We start from the raw sequence: 21,167 nt of genomic DNA on the forward strand, positions 1-21,167 counted from the left end.
GGTGAGAAGGAACGGGAAAGAAGTTTTGGGGCTTTGGTGCGCAAAGTGGTATAGCTTGGTATAAACCAAGTCTACAGTACCCAGACCCTTGCTTAACCCATTAATGATGATTGGGAGGATATCCTGCCACAGATTATATTCATGTCAGGACACTTGATCAAATACCTACATGTTTTAACTTGCTCATTATACATCTGCATGTCGTTCTGATTCACAAGTGTGTCAGCTACAAGCCACAGTCATGTGATTCACCATGGTCTTGGATCACATGTTGGACTCGTGATTGACAGCTATTTCCCTCCCAGAAGAGACCTTGGAGCTCATATATGACCAATCTATGGGTTATGCTGTGACCTTACATGCACACACACCCCTAGCTCCCCGCCCACAAGTTGGAGTAACGGCTCACAGCGCAACGATACTGAAACATTTCAGGCCTGGGGAGGACTTGAACCCAGACCTCTGTAGTGGCAGGCGGGAACTCATCCACACAACAAAGTGTGTAGAACATGTTTAACTTTTTTCTCAGATCAGTAACCATTATTCTATTCTATAATGATATCTTTATAAAACTGCATTGAGAAAATATCAGCAAATTGTTTTTTATTGGAGATTTAACTAGATAGATTTGTTAGCAGGATTTCCTGCCACTTGTCATTCCGATAAGCTATTTTCAGTAACAAATTACACAGCATTCTGTTGTTATACAATGTCTGTGACTACAATAAAATGCATATCAAAATGTTTGCATACAGTGATTGTGTTTGTTTGATTTTCAGCCTTAGCTTGAATGAAATTCATGATATATTGGACGAACTTGATCATGATGGAATAACAGTAGCTATCAACCCATCACACGAGGATGGTGTTGTAGACACCAATTGTGACTCAGCTGCTTCAGATGACGAAGTCACGTACAACCCTGATCATCTTCCATGAAGAATTTTGTCTTCTTAAGTAGTTTTTTTTTTTTTTTAGGAATGTCACCTTTTGGGGCTAAAGGTAGCAGGACTCCTAGTCCCATCCCCCGTCCCATTTTTTGTTGCCTTTTACGACTCGAGTGGTAAGACTTGGTGGTAGCATTCTCTTCCCCCACCACAGGGTAGGCGAAAAAAGGAAATGAATATTCAGAGAAATGGTACAGGACAGTAACAAGGGGTTGGGGGACAGCATAACAGAGGGACAGTAGCATCCAGGAGGTGCCAAGATAAGAGGGAGGGAGGAGGGTGGAGGAGAGTGGATTATATAGGAAATGGAATGGGTGGGAGTGGTTTCTATGCCTTTTTCTTTTTGGCTAACCCCCCCCGTGTAAGGGGGAAAAAGCCTTTGGTATTTGTAAGTAGTTTTTGTTACTACAAGTAATCAGAGGGATGACATGAATGATGAACCAGATGCTCCTCAACATCATCACAGCCTCCAAGAAAGCATTAAAAAAAATAATTACAATTGGTACATTAATAGTACAGTGAGACCTCTCATTAATGGACATTAATTAGCTGTGTTAGTGGTGTTTTCAGTGTTTTGGAGTGGTTTTTGGGTGGCATAGCGATTGCACGCACTAGACAACTGCACCAAAAACATCGAAAACACAGCTAACGTCCGTCCGTTAATGAGAGGTCTCACTGTATCCACATCAAGTCTACTGTACCAGGATATGTTTGCAAACAAAATGATGACCTAATGAAACTGAAAGAAATAAAGAACCCAGAGGACAGGACTGCATTAGGTTGTTTTGGACAGATATGTGGATTGATGAAGCGTGTGAACTGAGCAAGTTGTATGCAGCACAGAAATCTCTTTCAAGTAACTACTTAACAAGAAAATATGTTCTTGTTCATGACCACCCTTGTAATATTAGGATACAACAAGCTTCTTCCAAGTTGGAGTCATACTGGTGTGAGTCTTCTGACATCTTCAACCAACTCATAGTATCAGAAGAGGTATGTTTGAAGAAATCGTCCACTGCTTGCACTTTGCTAATATTGTGAAAATTACTGAAAACAAATTTTTCAAGCTATGCCCAATTTTCTGCCATCTGAATGAAGTCAAGGTACAAGCAAGAATTCTAGTGTAGATGAACTTACAATTCCATACTACAGTATAAATTGATCCAAACAGTTGGTAAACCAATATGATTTGGTTTCAAAGCTTGGGAAGCATGTACTGGAGAAGAATTTCTTCATTCTGAGCCATATTATGGCACATGTACACGAATTAGACATTGGACTTGGAAATGGTCCAAATGTAGTGATGGAAATGGTCAAGCAGATTGGATTAGAAGCAGGTTATCATGTTGTATTTGACAATTTACTCACTTCATTACCCTTGCTTGAACATAAGCTGCTCAAGGTATAGTAGCAACAGGGGCATTGCACGAAGATCATCTCTGCAGAGCTCCACTTATGCCAAAGAAATCAATGGAGAAGAAAAATTGTGGCTACATAGAGGAAGCATTTACCCGAATATACATCAGTTGTCAAGTGGAAAGGTAAAGTAGTTTGTGTGGCTTCAAATAAGTTAGTACAGGACCCAAACACAAAGCCAAGAGATGGAGTAAGGGTGAGAGCACATTGAGATTGACATGCTAAACTCTGTATGGGCAAACAACCAAAATATGGGTGGGGTTGATCTCTTTGATCAGCAAGTCTCCTGTTACAGAATCCAAATTCACTACTAAAAAAACACATGGTGGTGGCCAATATTTGCTTTGAGTATAAATGCTGAAGTTATGAATGCATGGATGTTTTTCAGAAAACTCTGAAGTGACATCAGTTTGCTACTTTATTCAACATTTTACCACTGTGATCACATTGTGTGAGAGAGAAAAAGATCCCTGACCAAGGGACTGGCAAAAAAAACACAGTAAGGTACGATGACAAGCAACACTGGACTGTACAGGAGGGTCACCCAACTCATGATGTCATCAATGTTCAAAGAGGAGTGTATTTATGTAAAATGTGTGGTGATCCTGTATACATTGAGGGATACCATTTACTGTCTTAAGCCCTGTCTACACGAGCGGGCCTGATCGGCGGGCTTGCCCATTAACGGGCATATTTGACGGGCAAACGATCAAATTGCCCGAAAGGCCGCCGAGCGAAATCACTGAGCTGGTGCCCGGTAGCTGGAGTTTCTACCCTGCCAGACGCAAGATAATATCGTGAACCCACAGCGGGCCTTCATCCCACATTCCACGGCATAGTAGCACAGTGAACATTTAACGATGGCAGCCCAGGATAGAGCACAAAATCTTTTTCTTGACAATGCTAGGCACCATGGTTCTCGTACAGCACTCCACCCGCTACTGGCAACATCGGGCAGGCCCAGCTGTTCATCACTTCGGTCGTGTGGACAACATTCACGGGCAGGCCCGCGAGAATTTGCCCGTTAACGGGCAAACCCGCCGATCAGGCCCGCTCGTGTAGACAGGCCTTTAGTGACAACATTATAAAGAATATTTGTCATGCAATCTGCCTTTTAGTGTTACAGTATTATGCACTTGTATTACTTTTTTTTTTCTTTCTTTCTTTTAGGAATGTCCCCTGTGGGGCTACAAGAAGAATGCCTAGTCCTAATCCGTCCCTTTCTTCTCACCTCTTACAATCCAAGTGGAAATACTTGGTGGCAGTATTCTTTTCCCCCACCACAGGGTGTGGAGTGTATTCAGGGATGGAATGGGTGGGAATGATTTTATGCCTTTTCCTTTTTGGTTACCTCCCTTGTAAGGGGGAAAAAGCTTTGGTATATGTATGCATCACTAATAATCAAATGGAAACACTATTCGACTGTAAAGGCCTGTCTACACGAACGGGCCTGATCGGCGGGTTTGCCCGTTAACGGGCAAATTCTCGCGGGCCTGCCCGTGAATGTTGTCCACACGACCGAAGTGATGAACAGCTGGGCCTGCCCGACGATGTTGCCAGTAGCGGGTGGAGTGCTGTACGAGAACCATGGTGCCTAGCATTGTCGGTGGCTCACTAGAGTTATCCTGGGCTGCCATCGTTAAATGTTCACTGTGCTACTATGCCGTGGAATGTGGGATGAAGGCCCGCTGTGGGTTCACGATATTATCTTGCGTCTGGCAGGGTAGAAACTCCAGCTACCGGGCACCAGCTCAGTGATTTCGCTCGGCGGCCTTTCGGGCAATTTGATCGTTTGCCCGTCAAATATGCCCGTTAACGGGCAAGCCCGCCGATCAGGCCCGCTCGTGTAGACAGGCCTTAACAAGCTTTGAAATTTTGTTCATATATTTTTTTTTAAAGAGTTTTTCATCTTGCTACTGATGAACGGCTGGAAAACCTGCCATATCATAAACCAATCTTTTTGTACTTTTTTCCATTCACAATTGTGAACGACTTGATAACATTTTCTGCAACTGCTTTTTACCAACTTGATAATTATAGTCATTAATGTGTTAATCTCCCGGCCACAGAAAGCAAGCCCCTTGGGAGGGGAGCATGGCACATGCACCACCCAGGACCAGACCACAATTACAGGAACACATGATGCTATTCCCACATTCACTTCACTCCGGCACAAGGTGAGGCATATGCCAAGAGAACAGACAAGAGATGAGAGAGGAGAAACTAGAGAAAAAATTGCAGAGAGAAAAAAAGATTAGAAGAGGAAATGAGAGAGAAAAAAGAGGTGAGGCAAGGGAGAAAAGAGGAAGGGAAAGAGAAAGAGGAAGAGGAAGAGAAAAAGAGAAAGGAATATAGAAGAGCAAGAGGGGATGAGAGGGGTGAGAGGAGGAAGAGGAAAAAAAAAGAGGAAGATAGTGATGAAAGGAAATGAGGAATGAGACGAGATGAGAGGAAATAGAGAAAAGATGAGAAGGTAGAAGAAAAAAAGAGGAAGAGGAAGAAAGAGGAAGGGAGAGAGGAATAGAGGAAGAGAGGGGGAAGAGAAAATGATAGGAAAAACAGAAACTAGGAACAGCAAGGGTGAGAGGAATAAACACAAGGAAAAGAGAAGAAAAAGAAATGGTTACACATTTTTAGTTTGGTTATTGAAAGTAGGCTTAAAAACATTCTTGATATCCTAAAGATAAATACAAACTAGGTTTTCACCTTTTATTTTTCAATTATATAAATGGTTAATGTATTCCTTGCCAGCACTATCCAAGATGTCAATGTTCCTACCTCTTGACAACATACCGTCAATTCAAATAGGCACTGTTCCAATTCAAACTTCTATCATATAGCTTTGGATTTTATTCCACGTTACACCAAAAATACTGTTCCTATCTCTTGACAACATACCATCAATTCAAATAGGCACTGTTCCAATTCAAACTTCTATCATACGGCTTTGGACTTTATTCCACATTACACCAAAAATACTTCATTCCATGTTTACATTGCTCTTAAGAGCTCAAAACCTTCCACTTTATTCTATATATCTGATTATGGGCTATATGTTATAAATGCCATATTTCCTCTAGTGCCTCTACTCTTCAGCATCTCATTACTCTTTGTGAATGTAAAACTAAAGACAGCCACCACTACATATATATATTTTCAAGAGTAAAGTTTCCTTTAACATTTTCCCTATGAGGAGTTAGTGGATCCAACTAGGCAAGTAAGTCAACCCTTAACATTTGCGGATTTGATTATTCACGGGTAATGCTGCAAATAGGAACAAGTGAAAATGGGTTATTAGAGTTTAGTTGCCCCATTCTGTCTTCTAATATTTCTGTGCTACTGTGCTTCTCCCTCATTTCTGCTCTAACCACTGTAGTGTTTGCATCTACTGTGTGTACCATGTCTACCCTGCATATCCTATATGATTGACCCCAAGAATGCAGCAAGCCACCTGCTGGATCATCCCCTAAGCACCAGATGCTGAAGGTCCTGGAGATGGAGGTGCTGAACAAGTGTAGGAAGGGCTCATCATTTGTGGCTGTTGCTATCGTTTCCATACACAAAAGCACTGTCCAGTCTAAATTTTACATAAACTTTTAAATATATACATATACATACATATATGCATACATTTCCACTTGCTCGGCAATTATTGCCAGTGATTCTCCCCGAGTTAGATATCACAAGTTAGGGAAAATAAAGTAATTTAGATGAAGGCTTTATTCATATGGGTTGAAGATCAGCACCACAAAGATTTTGCAACATGGAATGATTACAGGTTGCCCATCCAGCTGAAGAACCTCCCCCAGGAACACATTCAGATACCATCTCGTCTACATCAGCTGTGAACAGGATGTGCAGTGGGAAGTGGGGAGGGTGGTAGTGAGCAGGGAGAGGTGAGGCGACAGACTGTACTCGTCCACCATACAAGAGAAGTCACCACTCAGGTTTTCACTACCACATACTGTAGATTCATATTTTTGTCAATTATTTTACAAGATGCACAGTGTTTGTCACCTATTTATACACCCTGTACGTATAAAGTAGTAGTCCATTTTTTTTAGGTGTACCAGCAATATATATATATCTTTAAACAATCACAGAGTCCAGCGTCCCCCAAATCCCAGCATAATGTTAAGGGTTCACTATAGTTTCAGCTGGATGATTCCAAAGGCTCCTTTGAAACTGAAGACTACTTTCTAACAGATATGAAATGTAAACCAAAGTATATTGCCACAATTTTGAAGGCATACAATTGATGAAAATACCATATCCTTAAACATACAACAACGCAAAGTACTTTCTTGTAATTCTGGTTACATTATTCTTACTGGTTTTCATACTCAAAGACGAAGGGAAAAACTAATATTTATGCCATTATAGGTAAACAAAAACAATAACAAAGGGAAAAAGAAAATCTACAGATGAGAACATACAGCTGACGTGACCTTTGGGACTGGCACGCCACTATGCACAAGATTCTTGTTTAGTGGCGAGTTTCTGCTACATGGTAGTCAATGACCAGCTTCCTTACGAGCCTTGGTGTAACGTTCACCGACGTTAGACCAGTTGATAACATTAAAGAAGGCTTTAGCGTAATCTGCACGCAGATTCTTGTACTGCAGGTAGTAGGCATGTTCCCACACATCAAGGCCAAGTAGAGGGACTAGACCTATGGGAGAGAAAATACCAAGGTTAGACATATCCACGGCTATACAAATACATATATAGACCAAAGCCTTTTTACCCCCCTTATAAGGAAGGTAGCCTAAAAACAAAGGCATAAAAACCACTCCCACCCACCCATTCCATCCCTATCACACTCCCCACCCCTCCACCCTCTTATCTTGGCACCTCCTGGATGACGGGTCATCCCTGTATCTTGTTCACTGCCCTGGGTCAGAAGCAGTGTCACAAGACACAGCACATCCAAAGCAAGGCCGCTTCATTAAATCAGCGACCCCCATCCCCTTGTGCAGAAAAGGAGAAGACTGGGAGAAATCCCTTCGGGATGTGTCAAATTTTTCTCACACATACTTCCTCATCCCCCACCCATTCCACATCATCCATATACAACCATTCACGACTAACACACTAAGGAGACAAAAAAGGGAAAAGAAAGAGGAGGGGAGGGGAGGGGGAGTGTTTCTTATGCTTATGGTCTAATTTACCGAGATCTCCATCCTTGTGGACAATCTTAAAGTGGCATGCTGTAGAATTCAACATGAAGTGAAGGCAGACACAATAATGACTATTTTTAATTTTTTTTTTTTTAAAGAACACTGACCAAACGGGCATCTCATTCTCAACGAAAGGATCCGAGTGTCTGAAGGGTATATGCCCAAAGCTCAGCACAGAAACAAGCTACAATTGTTGGTCCTACATACATGATTCATTCCTTTTCAATACTTACCATGTGTCAGCTGAAGAGGATCTTGATTCTGGCAGGTAGCAACTGCCAATTTGTCATCCTTTGGACAGTAACCAAGCCAGCCCCAACCTGACCCCTTAACACCAACACTTGCAGCACAAAACTTGTCCTGTAATAAAGAGATACAAATGAAAATACACATGTATACTTCAAGAAAAAGAATGTACATCCTTCATTTAATCTGTGATGCTTGCTAGCCGAGGTTTGGGGTCTCTACATGGGCGAGAGTTCTGGAAAGGAGATTGTTCAAGGCTGTGTAACAGTGGATGAGTTTGTACACACTACACTAAATCCCAATACTTGAAGAAGTCTTCATATGGAGGCACAATCCTAGACCTCTCTAAGAATAGACATTCCAAGATGTTAACCAGAATAAATTGAATAATTTTTACCATTCCAGTACAACCCAGCACTTCTAAGCTACCAGAAGAGGCTGGATCGCATTGTGAACAGCTGCCCAGGATGTAACACTTCACCCCATACCATACACTATAAAGGATTTGTGGGAAAACCCAGTTTCGGCAGTGGCATTCCTTAGGGAGACGGGATTGCTCGGACAGACAGTCTAGGGAACAACAACAACAACTACCTCAGATCTCTCACCCCATGATTTAATTATTAAATATAAAATTTCATCCTATATCTCAATACAGGGGGTTGCCTCTAGTTAGAGTTCAGTTCATCCGCAACATTGAAAACTGATTCTCCACACAGATCAGAACCAGCACAAGTAAGCACTTTCCATAGAAATTGCTTTCATTTTTCTTAGATGCACTACCATAATACAAGAAAGGAAGTGAGAGAGAGAGGAGAGATGAGAGGGAGGGGGGGAGAGATGAGAGGGAGGGGGGGAGAGATGAGAGGGAGGGGGGGAGAGATGAGAGGGAGGGGGGGAGAGATGAGAGGGAGGGGGGGAGAGATGAGAGGGAGAGGGGGGAGAGGGAGAGAGGGGAGAGGGAGAGATGGGGGAGAGGGAGAGATGGGGGAGAGGGAGAGATGGGGGAGAGGGAGAGAGGGGAGAGGGAGAGATGGGGGAGAGGGAGAGATGGGGGAGAGGGAGAGATGGGGGAGAGGGAGAGAGAGATGGGGGAGAGGGGGAGAGGGAGAGGGGGGGAGAGGGAGAGAGGGGAGAGAGGGGGGAGAGGGGGGAGAGAGGGAGAGGGGGGAGAGGGAGAGGGGGGGAGAGGGAGGAGAGGGAGAGAGGGGGGAGAGGGAGAGAGAGAGAGGGGAGAGAGGGACCCACAAAAGAGAGAGTTAGAAGAGAGGGACTGACAAAATAGAGATAGACATACAGACACAAAAGACAGTGGAGAGAAGAGACTGACAGAGGAGAGAGAGGAGAAAAACTGGAAAGAAAGTGGAGAGAGGAGAGAGGGAGGAGTGTGCACGAATAGGAAGGGGTGCACACTTTAATGAGTACTGTATGTATGTACATACAATGTACACACACACACATACATATACATGTTGGCTCTTCTGTAAGCCTGGATCAACACCTTCACACCATTTTTTTATATACTTTATAAGAATTATTATATACAAATTTTCAAAACTGTGAAAATAATCATGCAATTTTCATTCTTTTTTTTTTCTATGAGAAATTCATAAATAAAACTCAAAACCAGCCAACCTCCTTAACCTCTTCAATAGAGGACTTATCTTGTTCTGGCCAACAATTTAGTTACAGGTCATATCGAATGGATTCCAATGCTGAAATTAACATCCTTACCTTGAATCCCTGAAACGAGCCAAAATCTTTATTCAATGCTTCAGCTAATGGTCCCTCGGGAGTACCACCTCCACCAGGTGCCATGTTGGTCCAGAAAATGGTGTGGTTCAAATGTCCTCCTCCATTAAACTTGATGGCAGGTAAAAGAGCATTAATCGCAGCCGTATCACCTGCTTCTTCTGCTGCATTCAACTGGCAAGAGGAGAAATAGAAATTAAAGTCAACCATTTCATGATAATACAACACTTGTGAGATTCATAATTTTCCTGTATGTGCAAACCTAGGTGTATTTTTTCACAAGACAACTCGATACTGATGATGTATGGTTTAATGTCACAAACTCCTCCCATTGGAAGGCTAAGACGGTGCCCCTTACAGAGGGCTTTGTAGCGTGGAATTCAATGAACCATGCCCTTGGTTCAACTTCGCTGGTGGCAGGATTCAAACTGCCATCCCCTCGACCTTTTCCGCAAGTAATGACGCCTTAATCTGCTCAGCCAGCAAGCTTCGTCAATACTAACCTTTTCAACACCAGCCTTGAGGTTGTTAATGTAGGCCTGATGGTGCTTTGTGTGATGAATTTCCATAATAAGCCCTGAAATATGCGGTTCTAATCCCTTGTAATCATACTTCAAGGGTGGGAGACTGTGTGCGCCACGTTCTTCATCTGTAAAATAGTTCAAACATCAAGAAAATGTAATCTATCATGTACCACCCTCCTTTTTATTACAAGGGAGAAAAGGCCATCACTATGTACATCATTAAGCCACTCAGTAGCTTGTAAACCAACAAAAACACTGACATACCAAGCTCTGCCCTTATGTGGTTGAAAATAGTTGCAATCTGAGGGTCTACCTGACCAGCAAGTGCAACAGCTGGTTTCTGGACAGTAATGCCAGAGATGTAAGTTGCCATCTCCTGAATGGCTTGGGCTTCATCTGCTGCATTTGCCAGCTGTGGAAGTACAACAGAAAACAAAAATTAATTGCCAGTCCAAGCTCTAGAATATCTAATCAGAATGACCAACTTTAGTATAAGTTACAAATCGTAAATACTGAAGGACCTTTCAACAGAAGACAGGTCTGTGACTTGCATCATAAACAAAACTTGTTTAACCACTCCTCCCTTATGGATGTGTTACCCCTATCTTCTGCCATATTGCTTGGGACAATTCCACAGCAAGGTTTGACAGCTGGACCCAATTTACCTCCACTGCTTCCCCATACATCTTCCCTCTCCTCATCCACTCAAAATATATCTATCAATCATATTACCTGTTTTGGATTGTAACTATGCTATATTTCATGTGATTCACCATGGTCCTGGATCACACATTGGACTTGTGATTGAGTTATTACCCTCCCAAATGATAACTCATAGCTTGTATATGCTGTCACTTTACATACATATACCAAGGCTTTTTCCCCCTTACACTAAACTACTTGCCCACAAGAGTTGGGGTGCAGTTTGCATTATTTCAGCCCTGGGTGGGAATCTAACTCTGCCCACTGGATTAGCGGTCGTGAATGGAGAGGGGGAATAGGTGTAAGGTATAATCTTTCAGGCAAGAGGTGTGTATTTGCCTTCTAATGTTTCTTGCAAATGAACACATTCAGGTTCCATTGTGTGATGGAGTGCATTATGGTTTGGTTTGGCATAATATGGTGGTTGTTTTGGGCTGTGTACCCTCCTGGGCTGGTGAATGTTTTCGGCCACTGCAGTTAAGTCTTTCATTGTATTTAGGTTTATTTTTTGGGGGGATCAATGATGGGTACCTGTTTGTGGTGATCCTGCAAGATGGGCAGCAGTCTCCCATTTTCAATACCCAACAACCCTCTCATCTCCATCAAGAGATGACAGGGACACTCAAGTCTCTGAACTGGGCAAAGATCAATTTTTCAACTTCAACTGTATTTCTTACACTTTTTCACCCATGGAAGGCTGACAACTGGGGACTGCTTCTCTTCCGCTAATACTTTCACCCAGTGACATGGAACGAGTACCTATATATATATACCAAGAGGCTTCTTCCCCCTTATAGAGGGTAGCCAGTCAATGTATGCACCTAACCCCACTCATCCCATCCCTTATCCATATCCCTTTTATCTAGCTCCCAATTCATTACTTGGGTCATACACTCATTCAATCTGGGAGAGGACTATGTCCAACACTGTAGTGTAAGGTTATTTATTCTTATCAGTCTGGTGAATGTTCTTCACCATCAAGGATCACGGCTTAAATGTTACACATACCTGATTTTTCTTTATTTGGTCGACCTCAATTCCTGACAACTCCCACAGCTTCTTCTCCAAAGCTGCGATATATGCATCCTTTTCTGCCATTGTGCTGGAAGATAAAATACACAATTTACAACCTTATAAAGAAACCTGTGCAACCTCCATCACATTAACACAAATCTTTTCACAATAACCTAAATAATCTACTCAAGTTGTTCTATTCAAATCATGGATGGACCAATAACCTGCAAGTTATCACTGAAAAGAATCCAAAAATTGTAGCTCTTATATTAAATACCATCCTTTAACTATTCCTTTGAGAAGTGAACACATTACAAAAGCAAAAGTGGATAAAAACTTGGAACTGTTGATAAAATAACCTGTCGCCTGACAAACGTATCAGCAGGGTTGTGAGAGAGACGTACTGACTACTGCAGAAAATTAAGTGGCAGTGCACTATATGAATGAAGAGATGAGAGAGAGAAAAAAAAAACCATCAAAACCCTGATTCATCCAAGACAGGAATATGCATCAGTAGTATGGTCCTATACAGAGTGAAGGATGTATGCGAGATTGTGAAAATACAAAGGGCAGCAACCAAACTGGTCCCCAGCCTGGCAGAAAAACCATACAAGGAAAGACTAACACTAGGTCTGCCAACTTTTCATTGCATTCACAGAAGAGATCTGATTAAAGATGGAGGGGCTTTACGAGGTCATGGGAGTAATCTAAGACGCACATGTCTAAATGTGAAATACAGTTTTCCATATAGATGCATAAATATGCAGAATAGCTTAGGTATAGCCCAAGCTCAAACAATACAAGAGTTCAAATCTAAACATAATTGGAAATCAAGGATATAGATTAAGTTGGGACTAAATGAATTTATTGGTATGTTAGAAAATTATGGAACAGGAGACAGGACCTAATGAGCATTGCTCCTTTTTGTGTATACAATTAGGGAGATACCATCAATAATGTTGTACAATACTGAATATTACGCAATAATGATCGTGAAGGGCTCACTACCAGCTAAATAAACACTCCAGGATATATATAACCTGAATTTAGAGGTAGTCTTTTGCAGTCATATTACTAATACTAAGTTTATTTGGCATTGAATCAATATACATGAAGTGCAGACAATGAAAAGAACATAGTTCGAAATAACAATTACAAATGTCGAGGATAACAAAATAGCATGCAAGCTTATTTCCATTGTGGTCAATCATTTCATCGCCCCAGGTATCACTAGTCATTTTAGGAAAAGATTGTCAGCACAAATTCTAACTACCCCAGATGCAACCACCACATAGGAGGACAACACCTTGTACCACAATGCCCCACACTAACAATCCCTAGACAAAAAAATATCTTCCCAGAACATTTCATACACCTACACAGATGCTATTGCCAGTTACCTGAAGGGTGCAGGTTGCAAGCAACACCAAGGTCAACAGATTGATTGTGTTGTATTGTCAACAGAGCATGATTCGAGTAAGTCAGTGTAAGAGGCTTTCAGTGTGTGTGGGGCAAATACATCTGGGACAATTTGTTTCTGTGGCCATGCATTTTTTGTTATTAGCTGGATGACCGAATGCAGTCATACCCGAGTAGTTCTAACTTGTTATAGATGAGAATTCTCTGCCAAGGTAATATCTACAGTTGTGAAATATTTAGTTTCAGGGTTCATCTTCAGTATTTGATATGTGATCAATGTTTTTGTATGGAGGTGTCGCAAGATGCATGTGATACATTGACGTCTGAGCACTGCCAGGATTTTAATATCTGTTCCTAAGTGACCCTATTCTTAACCACTCCCCAATCTATTTCAAGCAAAATTGCATAAACTACCAACAATATTTTAACACAAAATATTTAGATTACTTTTGAATATACAAGGTATTGTTAGTAATTGATTATTGATTTTTCATAGGTGAACAATTTTCAATAGAACCATTTGGATCTGAACTTCCACCTAATATTGACAAAAGCCTTTGAGACCATACTTAGCACCATCCAAGAATGAATGTTTGCTACATACAAAAGATCATTGGTTGGACAAGTGGAAATAAATTCACAATCCCTTCATACAGGTATTGAATGGACCTTGGTCGCAGCTTATCTCGGTGATGTATTATTTGATTATACTGCGTAAGGCAGTACCAATCAACACCTTGACACAGTTCCATACAATGTTGCTGCTTATGATACACCAGTAGCAATTAATATATAAATGTCATGTGTAGAATTATGGGCTGGCGTATCAGCAGAGTGTGGCTTCCTTGCCTACATCATAAGTTGTGTGTGGATGGGAAGCCCACCAGGTAAGAGAACCAGGTAAGAGAACTGCCCATCTTGGACAGTCACACTCTTAGACCTAATCTGTATCTATGAAGTCTTGTGAAAAAAAGTACTCCAGGAGTGACTATACCAGCTCTCATCTTCACATCCTACAGTAAAATTACCTAAACTCTAAAGGATGCTGGGGACGATGGATCATTTTATTTTGTGTGTACCGAGGCCCAACTAGATTAAGTAATGTATGGACACGCCGAATATAACGAGGAACGTATTACAATTTGACAAGTACAATACTGGATTGACAGGCTCACAGACTTGGAACATTTGGAAAGAACGTTATTACGCACTTTACACCAGATTACCCGAAACAAGCAAATAAAAAATAAAAAGTCAAATGTACAGTGAGGGCATTAGGATACGCCACCTTCAAGAAATATGATACGAAAAGCTTTTGGCACCTTTTCATGTTCCTGCAATCAGTATCAGGTCGCGGAGCTACACATTCCACACTTACATCAGATTAAAATAATATACAAATATGTCGACATTTATTTTGGACCGGGTGATGCAAGAACTCGCCCTCCCAGCTTTGTCCCGATCATTCACCTTTGGCTTCCCCGACAAAATAATACCAAACTAGCCAAATAAAGAGACTACAATTTTCCTGCCGAATTTCTACTTTAACACTGTACAATCTAAGTTCAGAAGACCTAGGTGCATGGAGTTACTTAATACACACAACACAGATTGATTAAGTGCAAGTCACCATGACACCCACGGAATCGTATTTTCAACATGGCAGATTACTTCACCACAACCCTTGTGCATACAATTTAAGTGCTATTTAACATTACATAGGATATGACTTACTTCGCTTCAGGTCTAAATAAACTCTATAGCTATCCCTCAATTTCAAACTGTCAGTAAATTATTCTTAGAGTGCTTGTAATCCGTATACTTACAATAACTAGCTTACTTCACGGCGTTCACGCACCTTCCGTCAAGGGCTTTGAAATTATCGTCAGTGGTTTGTCGGCAAGATCTATGCGCATGCCTGTAGAGCGTAGACGTACTGGCGGGAACTTTAAATTCGAAACACATGTTCATCTTATATCACCACACCATTTGTGAAATTTTTATGAAGTCTTGTGACCGATAACGTGTAAGGTATAAGAAGTACAACACCATCTATTTCAATGTGGTTTTCTTTTATGTATTCCTTCAATAAATGAAAAATTATTTTTTTTCTTTACACCACACCCCAACATACCAAAGAAAACTTCACATGCACTCCTCACCATGCAGTGGCGGGTCCCCAGACAATAGTGTTAACATCTAAACTGCAAAACGACACTACAATGCAATCATCAATCTTCGGTCTTTCAATCTTGGTATATATATTCCGCCCTCCCACAAGGATATATTAGGCCATAAACAAGAACACATTTTTTATTATTAACTTTGTCGCAGTGACAACCTTGCATTGTGATATATTTTATTGATTTCGAACGTCCGAAATCAGCTATAAAAAACTGACGACGCATTTTTTACCTTTGAAATGTTGGTGTCTAATTGGTTTCACGCACGCGCATGAGTACACACACACACACACATACACACCTGCATACACACACTTGCATACACACACATTAGAAGAACTGATGAATTTTATAGGACTCTTGTTCTTATCAGGATATAATATCAGATCAAGTGAGAAGGATTATTGGAGCAAGGCACAAGATCTTGAATGCCCTATCTTTGCTGCAACTATGAGCAGAAATTGGTTTCAGGAAATCAAGAAGTTTCCTCATTGTGCTGATAATGCAAACCTTGGTAGTGAGAAAATGGCTAAAGTGAAACCTTTATATGATTTTTTGAATGAAAACATTAGGCAATTTGGAATTCTTCATGAAATTCTGAGTATTGACGAATCTATGACGCCTTATTGTGGACGTCATTCCTGCAAGCAATTCATCAGACAAAAGCCAACAAAATTTCTATTCAAATCATGGATCATAGCCAGTTCGACTGGGATGCCCTATTATATAAAGATCTATGAAGGTAAATCAGAAAACCAGTCGTCCAAGGAACCTTTAGGAAGTAGAGTAATCCGGGAATGCATTTCTGCTTGCACTGAACCTAATAAGGACAGGTTTTATTTTGACAATTTCTTTTTACCTCGTATGACATAGTCATAGATCTGAAAGAAAAGGAAATAAATGCCACTGGTACAATTCGATCAAACGGAATAAAGCACTGTCCAATACCTACTACAAAAGATATGAAAAAGAAGCCAAGAGGATCCTATGACTATCGATCAGAAGGAAATGTTGAAATCGTTACTTGGAATGATAATGCTGTTGTTACTCTTTGCAGTAATTGTGAGGGTCTAAATCTGATTGGCATGGCAAAACGGTGGCAAAAGGGTGTAGGAAGAGTGAACATTGAACAACCTTTCATAGTAAAAGGCATGGGCGTTGTCGACTTATTCGACAGAGGTTTGTCAGATTTTCTTCCTGTAATCAGAGGTAAAAAGTGGTATTTTCCTCTTATCATTGCTGCTCTGAACACAGGGATCGTGTTTTGCTGGTGACTTTATGAAATCAGCACAGGAACAGCAATTCCTAACAAAGAATATCGACGGTCTATTGCTCAGATCCTTGTCAAAAGAACAAAGCCTGAAAGGATGCATTCAAAAGTCCTAAGGTCAGGCCCAAAAGGATGCAAAGCTCTCCCACCAAGGGAAGTAAGGACAGACAACAATAAACATCATACTGAACCTCTACTATCTTCAAGAAGATGCTTTGTGTGTAAGAAGAATGGGAAAATTCAGTGCACAAAATGTAAGGTCACCCTTCATCTGAAGTCACGCTGGCAAATATTTCACGAAAAATAGAATTTTGTTGTATGCATACCCATTGCTGCTGTACAGTTATGCACAAATCCTTTATTATGTTCTTAGATTTTATGTATTTTTTATGTATTCTATATGAAATGTTTCCTTTAGTATTTACTCAGCACAGGAACTTTGTATTTTTGTTTATTCCCATTTGTTGACTTGCTTTCTTTGCATTAGTTGTGCTTCCACTCATGATTGTACAAGCATGTGTTCATATGCTTATAATTCAAAGAGATTTACTTATTTGTCACTCTTATATCAATAAAATGCTGTATAAAAAGCATTCAAATAAAGTAAGTATGAAATTGACCATTTTTATTTACTCCTTAAACCCTTAACCATTGACTCCCTTGGGAGTCACACCTGTATATTCTATGAAAATATAAATAATGAAAAAAATCCAGTAACAGGTAATCAAATATATCAAAAACTCTTCAGGAATTAAGTTGATCAAAAATCAAAACTAAAGCACATTGGTACCAGCTGGGATAATTACCTTTCCATGAAGTCACAAGCTACTGCTGCTGCTGCTGCTGCTGCTGCTGCTGCTACAGCAAACATATCTGCCTTTGGCTGCATCCCTGCCACGCTTGCAACTGCCAATAGAGGCATTATAGGTCTTGATAGAGGAGACTGGTTTTCGTCATCTTCCATATAAGTATCAGAGTCGGTGCTGCTGTCCATTGTCTCGTCCCTTGTCTCAATTTTCGTAGTATGGCTTGATGGTCCCACCACGGCTGCTGTCTACGTTATGTACGTTATGATCCGTACGACACTTTTTCCGAGACGGTGCGAGCGAGGGTCGTCTGGCAGCACAGTAAGTCGTGTTTACCAAAAACCAGCCAGAACATCAAACAGTGTTTGAAATTCTGATGCGCTGGTAAAAACGCCTTGATTGAATGAAAATGAACACAAAATGACGGTTGAAATCATAAATGTTGACACTTTTCCATGTGTGATGTTGCCAGTTTTCCGTGATCTCTGTCCAAATAATTTTCTTTTGTTTGTTTAATGTTCAGCACTATAATCATTGCATTGAGAAATGGCCGTTAGGGCGGAGCACTGGGAGTTCCCCTGTGTTGCCACATATAATTATTCTATAATTATATTTTATTTTCTAATTTTATTTTATATTTTCATAATGTTGACACATATAATTATATTATAATTTTTTGTCACACACCACCACTGAGGTAAAAATCAAAGCAATGTTTTCTATACAAAGTTTTCGTTTCCTCGAGTCAGACATGACATGTGAGCACTAGAGAGCGACGTTGCCGCTACATCTATTCTCTAGCCCCGCCCCCTCACACTGCATTCAGTGTGAGCCGTGCGGGCCGTGTTATCTGTGGAGATGTGGCACACCGGGAAGCACTCACGTCAAAGATGAGGCAAACCCGTGTGCGTTTCTCGCTGTGTAGGTTTTACTGCCAGTGAACAGTTGCCAGATGTCGCTAGCCATTTATAGATTCGTCCTGTTTTCAAAAAAGGATGTGTTTGTTGGATAATCATTTCACTTTGTGTTAAATTAGTAATTAACAATTAGATTCTATAGGTAACGTTTATTCTAGTTCTAGTTAGGTATATAATTTCAAATATGATAATGATGCCATAAGATAGCGCTGTGCAGGAATTTGCAAATAGAAGTACGTGTATCTGATAAAGATATAGTCACGTGCTGGGAGGTTTGTACGATGCATTGCATGTAGCTAGATAATGTAGGCCCTTGTGGACACTTAGTTGTAAGCCGAGGTATTTAATATATACTATAATAAGGAGCAATGTGCCTCTGTGTATACTTCTTTCTGTGTGTGGTTGTGTACGTAATGTCTGACAAATAAGATACGCCGGAAAAACGATCTTCTAGAAAAAATGAAGATGAAAATAGTGTGATTCAAAACTTAAACATTAAAAAAGACTAGGTAATAAAATCCTTATATGTCATTTGACAGTGACTTGGATGCGCTTTTGGTTTAAAATATAACAATTGAAAATGTTATATCAAAAGTAATCGCCTAAGCAACGAAATAATAAATTTATTTCGAAAAAATGTGCATTTTAAATAGTTAAAGGAGATCGAAATCGAATAACACGCAAATGAAATTACTGTAATAGCAAGCTATAAATGATGGAATTATTTGGAAGTTAAGAGAAATCAGAATCCCGTGATTTTCAGGGGCGTTTACACTAGTATTTCATAATCTTCCGAAATAATAAATAAAAATGTAGCTGTATTCTAAAATAAAGGCAATTACCTAGAGAACATTTATTTGAATGCCTCATGCTAAATTGTTTTCATTAATTATTAGTTAGTATTTATTTGTGATTGATTTGAAATAAGTTAGGTATAGGTATAGTAATATGGAAACATCAATGTATTTTAGCATTTGGTACATTTTTTAAAATGTTTAAGGCTAAATTCCTTTTCCTTTTTGTTATCTTGTCTTTCAGTAAGGCAGCTTTGCCTCTTGGTTGGCCAAACTGACGCCTAGCAATGGTCGTTGGCTGATAAGGAATTTTTCTCTTTGCCGCCCCCGATGCCTTAAAAATAGTGCAGCCTGCAGTCCGAAGGAAAGTAGTAACCTGCGCAGGATTTCTGCAGGCTTTCAGCCTCTGTTCAAATACCGCAAAGGAGCTGAGCATGCAGGTGCTTTTAGTTCTTTTTAATTCTCTATTGATCATGCTTGTGAACTCATCAATGCTGGTGTCAATTGATTGATTTTCATTTGTTGTCTCTGCGGAGGTCTCGATAACGACAGCTACATCTCCTTGCTCATCGTCACATGCAGCTGGTTCTTTATTACCATGAGATACTGCATTAACAGGTGTATCAGCAAATAAGCCATCGAAAAAATTCGATGTCGGCATCGGTTTGTCGCCGTATATCACCTTATACAAGACTTCTTTTACAGCAACAGTGCAGGCGTATAGTTGTGGAAGGCGAACTGCGCTGTACTGCGACGCTGCTAATTGATGTTTGCAAACGCTTCCTGTGTTTCCACAGAGGCAGCTGCACATGCCGATTGAGAGGTCCACATTGTAACAAATGCCCTCTTGTGAAGCTGACTTAACCGTATAAACTGTTCCTCCAGCATGAGTGACAGCGCACATTGGAATGGTGCTGGTGGAAGGTTTGCAAGAACTGTCCTCTTTGAGGAGGACATCTGACAACCGTAGACGAAGATAATTGTTGTAAACGTCAGCCATTACCAACAGCAGCTGTGCACCGTTGTGTGCCTTGTTCCTGTACACAATTAGGAAATAATAATTACAATTATGAATTTGTTAATTACAAGAATTTCTATTATTAAAAATTTACATTAAAATTACGCTCAAATCTAAGGCTAAAGTAAGTGGGTTGCATACATCAAACATCAAAAATCAAGTATTTAACCCCTACCATACGGTGCCGCACACGTAGGCGTCATGAGGAGCAAGTGGATTAGCGACGCTGCCATATCGGAGTCTTGATTATATTTATTGTAGTCGCCCCTGTGTTTTTACATTCTCCCTAATCTGCTCTTAATCCCATTCTGTGGTTTTCAAAATTCACGGGTGAAAGAGAGAACAATCGATATAAGCGGTGACTATATTTTATGATGCGAGTATTATTACGACACGTCGTACGGCTGGCAGCTAATGCTGCCCGCGAGATTTAAGTCCCGTAGTGAAGTGGAGTTGCTGCAATCCAAAATCAGGAGTAAAATTTAATAGGTATAAAACGCCAAGTTTTAAACCAAAAGCGCATCCAAGTCACTGTCAAATGACATATAAGGATTTTATTACCTAGTCTTTTTTAATGTTTAAGTTTTGAATCACACTATTTTCATCTTCATTTTTTCTAGAAGATCGTTTTTCCGGCGTATCTTATTTGTCAGACATTACGTACACAACCACACACAGAAAGAAGTATACACAGAGGCACATTGCTCCTTATTATAGTATATATTAAATACCTCGGCTTACAACTAAGTGTCCACAAGGGCCTACATTATCTAGCTACATGCAATGCATCGTACCAACCTCCCAGCACGTGACTATATCTTTTTCAGATACACGTACTTCTATTTGCAAATTCCTGCACAGCGCTATCTTATGGCATCATTATCATATTTGAAATTATATACCTAACTAGAACTAGAATAAACGTTACCTATAGAATCTAATTGTTAATTACTAATTTAACACAAAGTGAAATGATTAT

General features: G+C 40.4%; 1 protein-coding gene across 4 annotated transcripts; it reads right to left on the bottom strand.

Moving 5' to 3' along the window:
* Nucleotides 1-5,198: 5,198 nt before the first annotated feature.
* Nucleotides 5,199-17,662, bottom strand: LOC143037621 (superoxide dismutase [Mn], mitochondrial-like). Of its 4 annotated transcripts, none has more exons than XM_076206142.1 (7): nucleotides 17,460-17,662; nucleotides 11,776-11,869; nucleotides 10,330-10,477; nucleotides 10,045-10,190; nucleotides 9,524-9,715; nucleotides 7,777-7,903; nucleotides 5,199-7,035 (listed from the first exon to the last, which is right to left on the bottom strand). In XM_076206142.1, the coding sequence occupies exons 1-7, from the start codon at nucleotides 17,645-17,647 to the stop codon at nucleotides 6,878-6,880; spliced, it is 1,053 nt and encodes a 350-aa protein (XP_076062257.1). In that variant the 5' UTR covers nucleotides 17,648-17,662; the 3' UTR covers nucleotides 5,199-6,877. The 4 variants fall into 4 exon arrangements, with proteins under 4 accessions (XP_076062257.1, XP_076062259.1, XP_076062260.1 ...); XM_076206144.1 differs by lacking the exon at nucleotides 17,460-17,662 and adding an exon at nucleotides 15,027-15,170; XM_076206145.1 differs by lacking the exon at nucleotides 17,460-17,662 and adding an exon at nucleotides 14,935-14,953.
* Nucleotides 17,663-21,167: the final 3,505 nt, after the last annotated feature.

Source organism: Oratosquilla oratoria, chromosome 22 (assembly GCF_046742065.1).
Source record: "Oratosquilla oratoria isolate Oo_2021 chromosome 22, ASM4674206v1, whole genome shotgun sequence".
Classification (NCBI taxonomy): Eukaryota; Metazoa; Arthropoda; class Malacostraca; order Stomatopoda; family Squillidae; genus Oratosquilla; species Oratosquilla oratoria.

Bases quoted from the DNA above. Each gene is read 5' to 3' on its own strand.
- LOC143037621 (XM_076206142.1), bottom strand. From the start codon at position 17,647: ATGGACAGCAGCACCGACTCTGATACTTATATGGAAGATGACGAAAAC. The intron at 11,870-17,459 runs GTAATTATCCCA...TTTATCTTCCAG, and splicing joins GCTTGTGACTTCATGGAAAG to CACAATGGCAGAAAAGGATG. The intron at 10,191-10,329 runs GTATGTCAGTGT...ACTATTTTACAG, and splicing joins CCACATAAGGGCAGAGCTTG to ATGAAGAACGTGGCGCACAC.